The sequence below is a fragment of the Podarcis raffonei genome, chromosome 6 (genome assembly GCF_027172205.1).
Source record: "Podarcis raffonei isolate rPodRaf1 chromosome 6, rPodRaf1.pri, whole genome shotgun sequence".
Lineage (NCBI taxonomy): Eukaryota > Metazoa > Chordata > Lepidosauria > Squamata > Lacertidae > Podarcis > Podarcis raffonei.
In genome coordinates this window covers 76,095,853-76,109,941 of record NC_070607.1, presented here as the reverse complement: position 1 = coordinate 76,109,941, position 14,089 = coordinate 76,095,853, and the positions used below count along the sequence as shown (strand labels likewise).

The 14,089-nt window shown below is 40.5% G+C and overlaps 1 protein-coding gene across 1 annotated transcript in view; it reads right to left on the bottom strand.

Annotated features, from left to right (window-relative positions):
• TOP1 (DNA topoisomerase I) overlaps positions 1-12,950 on the bottom strand; it is a 74,808-nt gene extending 61,858 nt beyond the window's left edge. The window contains exons 1-2 of the mRNA XM_053394063.1: positions 12,767-12,950; positions 11,760-11,784 (exon numbers count right to left, since the gene is read on the bottom strand). Of these exons, the coding sequence (XP_053250038.1) occupies positions 11,760-11,784; positions 12,767-12,799 (58 nt within the window). The 5' untranslated portion in view covers positions 12,800-12,950. The remainder of the gene's footprint in view (positions 1-11,759; positions 11,785-12,766) is intronic.
• Between the last annotated feature and the right edge of the window lie 1,139 nt (positions 12,951-14,089).

The window sequence follows — 14,089 nt, the reverse complement described above, 5'->3', positions numbered from 1 at the left end:
AGAACAGATTCCAGGCAGTGTTGGCAAAACAATTTTTAAAACCATTTTATCCACATTGCAGAGTCTAAAGTCTTTTTCTCACTTGTTATTTCCAACCTCTGATTCAACAACCTTCTGCTGGTGAGATTCCCAACTATTCTATGGAAACTACTTAAGATGCTAAACTATATCAAGAACCAGTGATTGAGAGGTGGAGAAAATGACATAAAATGGGAAGAATTGGAGGATGCAGAGCTATTGTCTACTGAACCTGATAAAGTCCATTGATTTTAAATACGAACATTATTGGATTTAACTATTTTAATGAAAGGAGAAAAGTACAAGGAATATCATACAGCCAAGAGTAATTATATTTAGCATAATGGTTAGATCAGGCACCCCCAAACTCGCTCCCCAGATGTTTTGGGACTACAATTCCCATCCCTGTTAGCTAGGGATGATGGGAGTTGTAATCCCAAAACATCTGGAGGGCAGAGTTTGAGGGTGCCTGGGTTAGATCTTTCTAGTTCTTTAATAGCTAATGTCCTCTAATTCAACTGGTGGGTGTGGATTATGGCATGATCTAAGGCATAACAACAAGCCTACCACGAAACCATTATAATGGTGTCTGAAGAAGTTGAAGGCTCCTCCTCTAACTCTAAGAAGATAAGTGGGGGGGGGGGGGAAGCCAGCAACATGTCTTTAGCTAGGGCAATTCAAGTACACAGGTATCTCTTGGAAAGGGAGATCAGGTGTGATCTAGCAAGACATGTGATACACCTAAGTGAGATGCTTTGAGTGAGGCTGCAAGTACACTCTCTTTTCCTTGAGGCAGGAACTGGTCTATATTTAGTCATCTAGTAGCTCAAATCTGCGCAACACAGCAAATCTCTGGCAAATAATTTTAACAGCTTTGTAGCCTTAACAAGCATTCAATGTCATGACGACAGAAATGTTCACACACCTCAATAAGGAACCGCAGACAACTTCTTTCTTAGGAATTTGCTATTTAAAGAGAAAAGGTTGATTATATTCTCAAGGGCATGAATTAGGGAAATGAATTGCCTTGTCCTCTCATGAAAACAACGTACTATGCTGCAGAGACTGACAGACTGACAAGTTTATATTTTTTTAGTATTTGCAATACTGTTTTCTACCAGATGTACGTATCCATATAATTTTAACTAGATGAGCAAATGCTTTCCTTTGACAGGTGCTATGCAGTTCTGTAATGGTGGCCCCTCTTGCCTGTAGTCAAGCTTGTGCCCCAACATGTGCTAACTCTAGTGAACACGCAACTCCAGATTTTCATCCTGCCCAATTGTTTTCTGGTCAACAAATTACTAGGCCCTAAATGGGCAAATATCTGCAGGAGCGCCTCCTCTACTACCAGTTGAGGGGACAAAGGAAGAGCATTATCTGTTGTAGGGTCCCGACTCTGGAATTATCTCCCACTAAAGGTACCTTCCTTCCTGCAGTGCCCCACCTCACCACCATTACTGGTTTTGATGTCAAATGAAGACATTTTTATTTACCCAGTCTTTGGCAGTTTGATAATGAAATGTTTAATTCTTTGCAGCAATACATGAGTCACTGTTTTGATGATATTCTACTTTAAAAACAAGGGTTGTATTCAATGTTGCACTAAGTAGTTCTGCTTGCACATAGTTTATGTTTGCACAACAGAACCTTGTCTGCTTCCCTTCCTCTGTGCAACCTCTTAATCTGTACTAGGGGTTACCCCAATCCTCTGGAGCAGATCTGGGGAGGGTGTGGAACAAACACAGGGATAGGAGGGGGGGAGTCCTACTGTGCTAGTGGTAACCCTTGCACTGACGGGATGAGTTAGTAGAATACTACTCTGCGTCTGCTTATTTTTTCTATTTTGCTTTTACATTTGAGACTTTTTGAATGAAGGGCTATTCACAAGTGCTCTACATTAATAATAAAACCATCTTTTCAGGGAATTATTTCTGATACCACTTTTTTGCTCACCTCTCAAACTATGCAAGAGCTAATTACTTTTGGAAATAAAGCTATCAAGTCTCATGGAAATAAATGCATCAAATCCAGGCCCCAACAAGGGTCTCTAAATCATATTCCTTTGGCGAATACACAGATTATGCATGTTTGGTTCAAGTTTCTCCATAGCTACATGCAGCTGTACATAAACAGTCCAAACATCTGTGACCAAAAATAAAAAAGATTCACTACACCATGCATGCGCTCCAATATATACACCATTTCAATATATACACTGTGCTTACAAGCCTATCAAAGGGGGAGGGGGAAGAAGGGAAAAGAAATGCAGATACTCAGAGATTACAACTTAAAAGGCTTAAAAGTAGGTGGTTCCTGGAGTATACATTCTTCACAAGGGCATAGGGCAACTTGGCCTTTATCTAAGGAGTGTTTTGAGGAGACAAAATATTTTCACTGCATGTTTGTGATAAAGCTTTTAGAAGTTTCTGAAAGCCTCCTTACTGCCTCTTTGCTGTTTTGTGCTCCCTTGCATACCTTATCTTTGCTCTTTCATTTCCATCTGATGGGAAACCCTGACGCTGACATTTCACCAAACAGCACAAACTTTGCTTACTTGTTTCTCTGGGGTATCAGAACCACAAAGATTGTTCTCTTTACTCCACTACTCAATATATTCATAAAACCAAAAAGGTCTAGTTTTCAAAACAGCAAATATTGGATGTGAGCATTCTAGAGTACAAGTGGGGTTTTTTAAGTAGGTCCATTGCGATCAGGGGAGCCTCATTAGTGGAATTATGTGAATTTTCCAAGATCTTGAAAAAGGTTGCTTTATATGTTTTGTTTTTAAGTGTATTTAAGTGCATTTCTTCTAAAACTGCTTTGTATACTTGCCAATATCATATCTGAAGTGCATACGCATCTTCAAGTTCATTTGTCAAAACATGCAAGTTGGGCCAGCTGCAGCTCCCTGCATCATGTGTCACTGGTGCATCTTATTTGTCACCTTGTACAGAGGCTGAAAACATGTTTGTTTCAAAAGGCACATAAAGCAGGTCTGCAACAAGCACCCATTTAAATTGTGTTGCATTAAGTGACCCTCAAAATGACACAAAGAAAATTGAATGAGTTATAGAATTATGGGAGTGAAATGGGCTCTCATTTGTTAGGCAAAGGCCTGTTTCACACATTACACAGTAATAGACCTGGGTTTATAACCAAATGTGCCCTCAGTCAAGGGTTGTAGCCTCTCCTAGTTCTTTGATGAGTAAGCCTACAAGATGCACATATTTTCAAGCACCACTTGTCATACTTGCACTTTACATTATCTAGTGTACAATGTGTATCTAGACAAACTTCTAATTTTGTCGAGACTCAAAATCTGTGAAACATTTAGTAATAAAATCAGAAGGTATCATGTTAATATAAATACAAAACACACAGTTCATGCATTACATTTCTATGTGTAAATCTGAGAGAAACACCCAATGCCTTGCCAAAGTTCAAAAAGTTGCTGGAAGGGAACCAGAACCAGGATACTTTAAATCACTATAAGTGTAGATACATTATAGAACTCTTACGATAAGTTATTTCTAGGGCATTGTCTAGGTGGGAGTCACAGAAGTGCAACACCACCATTATAATGTAACATAAGAGGCAGCCAAAGTTACACGTTTTGAAGAAGTTTGGTAACTGCTCAGACCTTCCAGATCCTACCAAGTCCAGATGAATCCACTGGTTGAAAATTACCCATATCCAACAGACCACACATTCCCAACACAAATCATCAAGGATATGAGGAAGGAGCATTTTCTGTCATTAATTCTGACTACCCAATTGTAAACAGTTTATCAGTCCATTCTTGCCTTTGGAAAATTTACAACAACGAAAAAGAAAAACCACTATTCCCACCAAGCTGCAACCCTACACATGCTACCTTGGGAATTAAATTTCACCCAACTAACTGAAATGATGATGAACTACAGCAATAGTTCCCACAACTGGAAGTCCATGAACCCCAGGAGGGCTGCATAACCCACCCAGGGGTCCATGGCTCCATTCACATAAAAACAACTATCACAGAAATGAACCCCTATACTACAGTATTATTATTTAAATGTATTACCCACTCTTCTACATTAAAAACAGTGTAAAACAACTTCTAGGTTGTATGTATCTTAATGAGGACAAGACACATTTCAACACTTACATAGCTAAATATCCCAACTAATCATCATGCCAAAAGAAAATTATGCTAGCTATGCTGCTGTTCCTGTCAAATCAAGTAGAATTAAAGTGTCATGATCTGAATGTGCAATTTAAAGCTCTCTTTAAGATATATGTAGAACTCCATAAGAGATGGGGAGGGAGAGAAAAGATATATAACACTATAAAGATATTCATTTTTCATGACATAGGCTGTGAGAACCCTACTAAGGCAGCAGATTTAAAGTCTGTTAAGACAACAGTTTCAGCCAAATTTGTAAAATGAATGAAAAAGACCTGTGCTGACCTTCATAAGACTTTCTTTTCAAAATACAAAACAGCTCTTCTCTTAGGAGCTTATGCTCTCATTAAAAAACAACTAAGAAGAGAGTGATGCAGATGCCAAAACACTATAATTCACACGGTCTGGTTTGCACAATTATTCTGCAAAGAAATTAATAGAACAGTTAACATGAATTACATGTCAAGTACATATTGTAATTTACACACTTCATGCTGACAGTGCAACTAGGAAAATGAACAAAATCCAGTGGGCTACCCCCCAAAATGCCTGAAGATATAAACGTACTCTTTGCTCTTATGCAAATACTTGAATGTAGCTTTGTTTGAGCTAAAGATGGCTCTTGAAAGCTGTGTAAATTCTGATTTACTGTTTAGACTGCAATCTCCCTTGCGGGGTTTGGCCACTGAGATATTTATGTTCAGTTAGTTCCTCATTGACCCATTATAGTTGTGCATTTCTAAAAGTTTATCATTGAACAGTTGAAATTAACATATGTTCTGATCTCACAAATATGGATTAAAGGGGGGGAACTGTTCTTATCACTAGCTGGCTGACTGCAGCTTACATCAAATCATGAGTCACTATGAAATGGCCTTGTATCACCTAAACACACTAGTCAGTAGTGGAAAGAAAGCTTGGAAGTGAGGGAAAGGGGAGATGAAATGTTACCTGTTAACAGCCATTATTTCCTCGAGGTGCTGCTTTGGCACCACTTTTGTTTATTTACTAAGCCCATTACATCTTTCTTTGCTGTGTGATCCCAGTCAATCAGGGATCATGTAAAGAACATGACACTGCAGCATCAAATAGCCAATCAGATTTGGCTTCATGGCAACTTTATTGAGGGAAAACCAAGCCATGACCTTGCACTTTCTTTCTTTGGGGGGTGGGGAGAGAAGAGAGAGATCACACTAACATTGCCAAGGCAACCAAACTAGTGCTGATGGTTTCACTGCCTGCTAGTGCTGAATGACTTGCAATACTTACAATTCACTAGCTGGGGCAGGGTGCAGATGGCACCAAATCATCCCAATCAAGGTACTGCCCCAACTGGTTAACTATACATAGCAGTAAACATCATCCTAAAACCATTTGCTCCATCCATCAGATGATCTCAGCCCACCTCAGTGAAAAATGCTACTTCCTCTCTATAAAGCAAAACAGAAAATACAGCAGAGAACCACTCACATGACTTTAAAAATACTTTCCCTTTTGATGATGAAGAGGCAAAAGTACTTGTGGACATACACATGCATGACCCTGCATTAAATAATACAAAATGTTATTCCTTAATAAGCCCTCTCAATAAGTAGGCAGGCATAGTAGTTTTCAGTGGAGCAGTAGGTCAAACTGAACCAAACAAAAACTTGAGCATGCTTTCAGCAGCCACTGACCAGGAAGAAGCACTACCCAGTTAGCCAGAAGCACAAGAAGGACTGTGCACCAACATTTTTTATAGATGGAACAATAGCAGAAGAAGGCAGATGAGCAAGGACTTATCTCCAAAATTGTACTGCATCTGAAGCACCTTCAAAGTTCAGCAGACCTGCAAAGATGAGTGCCCGCACGCTGGGGGAGGAGAGGGAATTATACCATAGTGGAACTGATTTGTGGATTCATACATTAATAAGCAATACATGAAGGCAACAAGATTCTGGAGGAGAGTGTTTATCGTCCTTCTGTACCATTCACAATGATTCTATTAATTTTGCTTATGCATGGCTCCAATTTCTAGAAGTGACCAAGTGTCAATGACTATGGTCAATGATATCAAAAGACACTAAGAGATCAAGTAATAGGACACATCAACAACAGTTACTCAACAAATGTGAGACTCTTGGAAGCAAGCTGTACTCCCACAGCCCATCACAATTATTTACTGAGGATGAGGAGCACATTTCTGAGCCAACCTGAGTGTAATCAGTTCACTAAAGATATGTCATCATTTGCAATGCAGAGCACAGAACTTTTTATAAACCTGTTAGATAATACCACACAGTAGGAGCTACAACTACTGCAGTACAGTGGTACCTCAGGTTAAGTACTTAATTCGTTCCGGAGGTCCGTTCTTAACCTGAAACTGTTCTTAACCTGAAGACCACTTTAGCTAATGGGGCCTCTTGCTGCTGCCGCACCGCCAGAGTACGATTTCTGTTCTTATCTTGAAGCAAAATTCTTAACCTGAAGCACTATTTCTGGGTTAGCGAAGTCTGTAACCTGAAGCGTATGTAATCCAAGGTACCACTGTAATACTATTGTAAACAAGTACATAATATCAAAGCCCAGATTTTCTTCAGTGTAAGGGCATGAAAATCTGACACTCAGTTTCAAAACCAATGCTTGCAGCTGCATAAGCTGCTGTTTGACATGCAAGTTCTGTATGGTCTTGTTGAGTGCTATTAATGCTACATTTTGAAACTAATAGCACTATGGAAGAAATGGGAATGACTGAAGAACGATTGGGTTCTCTTTAAACATGGTACACAAATATTTACTTCAGAAAATGAAGGAAAATGTGTGGACAGTATCTCATTGAACTGTACAAGATAATGAGAATGTATATACAATTCATAATCAGCTCAAGTAAATCATATCAAAGTTACCCAACAACATGAAATAATGCAAACTTCTATCTCATCTTTGGAAAACTTTTTCAACAGGGAACTCAGACCAGAGAAGTTGCAACACTAGCCAGAATTAATAATAAAAAATGCTAATTCGGGCTACTGCCAAGCATTCAGCCAATGAGCTCTACAACAACTACCAAAGATCTTCAAGATCTTCAATATTTTTACTCACTTAGACTGCAGATTAAGCTTATCCACAATTTAAATGTGAAGAACTGAGGCAAAGAACTTAAGCAGCTTGCCAAAGATCACATGCTAATTCATCTGCAAAGACAGATAAAAGGAAACTAAGGAGACCACACCACACCTAGAGAGAGGGGAAGATCAGAATTGCAAACCCTATTATTCTTGAGTTTATTTGGCTTACCATACCTGGAGTTCACAGATCATATTAGAAAGGAACAGGTTTCCCAATAATTGGCTGATACAGGAAAATAAGAACAAGCTGACATTTCCCAAAGTCATTTGTTTCCTGGCAACATTAAACAGACACTTGCTACCAGAACCATAGCCCTTGGAGGTTGATTGACTAAACTAATCTATGTGATCTTTTAGAATTTAAGTTTCTCCTTTTTTATTTAGCTATTGTTTACTACAAATCCCTAGTTCAAATAGCTTAAAACTTAATAAGCTATTTCATGCATCTAGTAGATTCTGCCATTTGTAAATGCTATTAGACTTGAATATTTAAAAGTCATTCTTCTACTTATTATGCCGTTTAGCATTTTGAGCAATAGAGTTGAACCAAAATTGTCATATAGAAACATTTTGTGGTGTTACTGCAGATTCTATTAAGACTCAAAACTTATTTCTGAGGAAGCAAATGTACTTTGGTGAGAAGTTCCCATCTAAGAAGCCAGAGGTTTGTAAAGTTGTCCTGAAGCCTACATAATATATTTCATTGCTATTCCACAGATGTAGGCCTCTAATCTCTTTTACTACCAATATACATTCTCACATTGACCAAAACAAAAACTTACTCAATGATATATTTTACTGAAGATTTGTTATGCAAGCCTGCCAGGGGATGTTGAAAGCAAAATCATATTCTACATGCTACAAAAAGTTTATTGTAAGGCACCAGGGTTTTTGTTTCTTAGTAATTACCCATCATAGCTAAAAATCTTTACTTGTATAAAAAGAAAACAGCTATGTTTTGCATTGTCTAACATACACACTTTTTGGTAGTGGTGGGAGAACTAGCAAGTTGAAACAGATTTTAAGTCTTCAGTACAGACACAACATCGTTCACACAATTTTCCTCTGCCAAGCATACAAATTCGTATTGAGAGCCTCAAACCCATAGAACTGTTGGAAAATATATCACAGAAGTTCATTTCTTCATTAAACTAAGTTGCTTTCAGAAGCATGCAACGTGTTCATTTCTGTATCAGAGAAATATTACATGAGTTCAATCCTCCAAGTTATCAAGTCTTGGGATAAAATACAGCTACAAGATGACTAACAGGTCTGCATAAAGGGGGGGGGGGAGCAAAGCCTGATGTAAAAAAATAAAAGTGAATATTGTAACTGAAAACTTTTTTAAAAAAAATTAAAAGAACATTTTCTTAAAAGCAGCATGGGATTGCTAGTTCTGGTTACACTTTATGCTGCAATTTCTAGATGGTTTACCCTGGAAAATTATTTTCCATCATGGGCAGATTCAAAAATCTGCAAAAGCACATGGTTACAACCCTATCTGAGCTGTACCATGCACCAGGCAGTTGGGTGAATGACATCTGAATGCACCCTCTGAATGTCAAAGAGAAGAGTACATGTAAACTAACCTTAACTGTGGCATGTTAATTTTCTATGTGGAAAGTGGTGGTGGTTGTTCTGATGAGAGCATACCAGCATGTACTACTACTGCTGCTGCATTCCGAAATAGTAAGCCATGGGATATACTTTACCTGAATGGTTAAACTGGCTCTTTGAATTGGCCCTATTCAATTGCTGCATGTAGTTCAGGAGAATTATTTTGAAAATTATGAACAGGAGACCCTTCTACACATGGTGCTTAAGATAGTGCTTATAGATGGTGCTTAAGAAAGCACAGGAAAAATAAAAGAAAGTCACAAGTTTGTAGAAAATAAAGTACCAAAATGAAGCATAAAGCATATTTATTCTACAGAAGTACCTAAGCAGATGTTTACAAGGACAATCTGGTTAGGATAGGTATTGATACTTAACTGTCCATGGCATGCCAAACTTATGCTTGACAGCACCCAAACCATACTAATGCATGAATTTAGTTCTATTCACAGGAAACAATACTATGCATTAAACCAGTAGTGTTCACTGGGTGTCTCCCATCAACTTGAGAATTTCTACTATTTTTTCCTTAGCTTTTGAGATCTAAAACAGTTCACACATGGTGGCACAGCTGTACATTACCCCAAACTGGCTGCCTTCATCAAATACATATGGTCATGACATACTCAATAAACAGAGATATGTAGTTTTGATCAGTGCCTTTAAATAAATATGAATAGACAATAACAGTTCACTATTCTGTTTAAACACCTTTTCACCTTTTTAGAACTGTGTGCTTGAAGCTACACGAATGGAAGATCTGGGAGAAAAGAGGAACTAGCAAACTTTGTTAACTACAGTATAAAGACATCTATTGAACTAAAGAGGCTTTGTATGGGGTTAATTCTATGTCTTCTCCACTGCTTTACTTAGAATAAAAATGGATATTTAGGACTCTAACTTCAACATTCTGACTCAGAAGTCAGGAACACAATAGTGTAAGTAAAAAAAGGACATGAAGGCAAGTACAGTCTTAGTGGCAAGGTCAAAAAGGATGTGACTATTGACACTGTTATTTCTTGAAGAATAATCAAGAGCCTGTGGCTGATTGCAATGAAATAACAACTAAAGAAAGGCTGGAGTCAACAAAAGGGGAGAAAAGCCATCCTCCAAAGCCATCTTCATACTTTACTTAGTCAGTGATAAACATTACTTGTTTGTGAAATAATAAATACCCAGGCTAGGAAAATGTTTCTAATTCCCAAGTATAAGACTGAAAATATTAGATACCACCACTATGTTAAGACAGCATTTAAGTTTTAGGTGCCCAAGTTAACCAGACACTTGAGATAGACCTGCTCAGTACACACTTCAAAAAGAAGTCAGAATAGGGCAAGAAGCCAAAAGATTCAACACAATTACAGGTATATTGTGATTCAAACCCAAACCCCATCTTCAGCACAGTCTTAACACTGAACTGCTAACCCCTATAGAATACAACCACTGATATTTTTATTTTATGTATTTGTATTAGTCAGTGGATGGCCATTATAGAGTGGTAAAAATATTAGTGTTTATTTCTTAGCAGTTGGGGAGATTCTGCACATTTTGTACATTTCTGAAAAATCTAAAGGTCTTAGCAGAAATATTTCAACATACAGGGAGAAATACCTGCATTACATCAACACATATTCTTAATCATAGATGACTTCATACTCCTTATACAGGAGCAGAAATTCAGAAGATAGAGAACCTGCTGTCAATCCAGTATGCAAACATGCTACGCAGAACACTGCAATGTTTCATGAAAGCAAGACAGCCAGTATCATAAAGCCCCCAGGAGTTAAAAGCCAAGGTGAAATCACCTTTCAAAAGGTGGGAGAAGCAATCTTGGCATTATCTGACAGATATGCCATTCCAACTCTACATCCCCTTCCCCCAGAACCTATTTTCTCCTTTTAAAAGAAGAGGAAAGCTATGCAACAGTGACAAAGGCATATATAGCAGAATCATAACCCACCCACACAACAGATTTTTTTAATTAAAAAAACCTCTCAATATATCCATCATCTATAGCTTTTATAAACTGAACACAAACATACACCATCAGCTACCAAACTTTAGCAAAGTGATACCGAATACAATTCTAGAACTGCCTGTGCTGTTTTATTTTTGCTTGTTTTTAAAATCCAGAAATAAAATCCCTGTTCCTGCATCCAGGTCTTAAAATATGCTGTGTATTCAAATGGATGGAGAATCAGTTTAAGAGCAACATGTTGCAACCACCTTTCTACAGGGGAAGGTTTTGAAAGAAACAGAACTGGGGGAGGAGAAAAAGAGGACGAGATGGGAATAAAAAGGCAGCGAGGAAACTAAACCAAGCTTTGAAAGAACAAAACAAAAGCAAGCAAACAAAAATGACGGTTTTCCCTTTTCGGGGAGAATATTTGGAGCTAGGGTGGTGATTATATCGCATGTTTTCACTGCAGGAGGCTTCTCATGGGCAGCTCGAGGGAGGAGGAAAAGGAGAAAGAGACACACACAGGGAAGAGACAGAAAAAGAAAATGGCGCAGAGACTAAGTCCCGACCGTCGACAAGGCGACTTTCCAGGGGGGAATCGGAGCCCAAGAGGGCCTCCGAAAAACCAAACGAGACCGGATTTGGGGTCTCCACTGCCCTCACTACCGAGAAATGGGGTCGGATGGGCTGAGGGCCCTATGATTTCCGAGTATTAGGAAGCTCGATGGGAACAATGGGGCCGATGAGCGAGGAGACGGGACTTAGTCTCTGGGACGCCATGTCTGTCCTTTACCATCCTCAGCGATACAAGAGAAGGGGAAAGAGAGGGAGAAAGGAGAGAAAGCAGGGCAAATCCTACCCACTCCCCAGTACAGAGGGACAAGGCACTCACCATTCGCTCGGAAATCTGGATCGATCTATGGGGGGGAAAGGAAAGAGGAAAAATACATATATATTTTTTACGAAAACAGGACCTGGGTATGGTTTTATCACACACGCGTTTTTGCCCTGTTCAAGGCAAAACACGAGCCGAGCTGAGGAATCAACCCGGTGGCCCTTAAAAACTGATTCAGGGTTACCCTTAGCAAAAGCGAGGGGGCCAAATAGAGATCCCCCCTCACTTTCCCCACCCCACCAAAGTTTTCCCATCCTATTTTAATTGCCTTCTTTTTCCTCGTGCGTGGCTCAGTATTCCCAGTAGGATTTTTCCTCAACCTTCCCGCACCGCCGTCCCCCCCTCATTTAAGGGCCCTACGTGCCCTCTAAGCGCTAGGGGAGAAAACGAGAATGAGGAGGGGGCCCCCAAATTTTCCCTCCCCCAAACTCCCCCTTCTTTCTGGAAGGAGTTGGGGAAGATGCGGGTTCAGAGAAATGACGAGGGTGGGGGGGGTAGGAGATGATTGATTATAGACACAGTGTCTACAGGAAATTTGAAGGAAGCCCTGCGAGAGATTAAGGTGTGACTCTCCGCAGGCAAAAGGGGTCACCCCTCAAAGGGGTCTGATGGGATGCGACGGTTTGGGGGAGCAGAGAGAGAGAGAGAGAATAAGGTGAAAGGCCTAACTACGATTAAAAGGCCGCAGCCAAATAATTCCGGTAGGAACTGAAAGCAATGAGGCTCTCTCCCTCAGAGAAAAGAAGCCCCCCCCAAAAAACCCTCTTTATTTAGCGCCCCTCCACTATTATTAAGAAGGGAAATACCTGCTTTTGAGGAAGCTGAGGCAAAAAACACCTTCCCGATATTTATGGGAAGGGGCTAAGTTATGAGGGTGAAGGGTTCTTTCCCCTACACCTGAAGGGGGGGGTATCCTAATTTTTCCCCTCCAAAGGAACTTTAGGCCTCGGTCTCCATCCACTTCCCCTTAAGTACTGTAAGAGTAGGAGCCCCCCGCCCCTTACCTGGGAGTCGTTGTGCAGCTGATCCCCACTCATGCCTGTAAAGCAAGGGCGGGGGCGGGAAGGGGTAAGCCTCTCAAGAGAGCTTGGGGAGCAGGCAAAGTCTTGAGGCCGAAGGGAGAACGCAGCCCCCTCAAACAGCACAGTCAGTTGTGTAACAGACTAAGTCCTCGTTTCCCTTTACTGCGCAGGCGCCGCGACTTTTAAACCGAGGGGAGGGGCTTAGCGAACAGCGGGAGGAGGGAGGGCAAGTTCGGAGGAGAGAACGCCTTCGTTAACATGGCCCAACCCTTCCGCTGCCTCTCCTCCAATCAGCAGGCGCCGTGACTGAGATTTGCATGCTAGCCACGCCCACCACCTCTTGGTTGGACTCGCCTCCCCGCCCCGGCTACACTTTGTGCCTGATTTGGCCACGCCTCTTCCTTCTCCACCGTTTACGAAAAATGCCGGTTGCTCCCCCCTCCCCCTCGCGCGTCTCTTCCTTCCTCCCATCTTCAAAACGCCGGGTTCTATTTACATATCCGGTCACGCCCCTTCCTCCGGCACCAATGAGGCGGCACGAGGCGGGCTCGCCTTATTAACATATACAGAGGCGAGTTCTCCCCGCTGAGAGAAAGGTACTTTTTCCGCAGCACGTTGTGCAAGACCCATGGACGCAGTGCGCCTGCGTGCCCTTTCAGCCTCCCCTTCCAATGGGGGGGGCTTTCTATTAAAAACTCACCTCATCTAACCCTCACCCAGTTCTGGACACCTGTTAGCCGGTATGTAAGGTGGAGGAGCCCTACGTCGTAGCCAGACCGCTTCTCAGACGTCTCAATGCTGAATTATACCTGCAAAATATCTTTTGCAAAATTTCTTCTGTCCTCTGTTGTGAACCACATTTTTTTCTCCCCCTCCCCCTTTTAGGCCCTTTCTATGAGCCGATTACTATGGTTTGTTTTATTATTGTTCCTGTTTTGTTGATGTATTTTGTGTTCTTATCTTGTATTTTTATGCTGTCAACCGCTCTGATTTCTTGACATGAAGGGTGGTATTCAAATTTAATAATAATAATAATAATAATAATAATAATAATAATAATAATAGTAATATGGCCATATCCCTACGTTTCTTTTAAAGCACACTTAGAACAATTTAAAGCACTCTTATAACCACTTGGCTTCCCCAAGAGAATTCTGGGACCTGTGCTGAGAGTTGCCAGAAGTCCCCTATTCCCCTCACAAAGTGTTACAATTCCCAGAGAGGCTTAACAACCTCTTCCCAGAGAATTGAAGCTTTGTGAGGGGAATGCATGCTTAACAAACTATGGTTTGCTTTGGGGGAAAC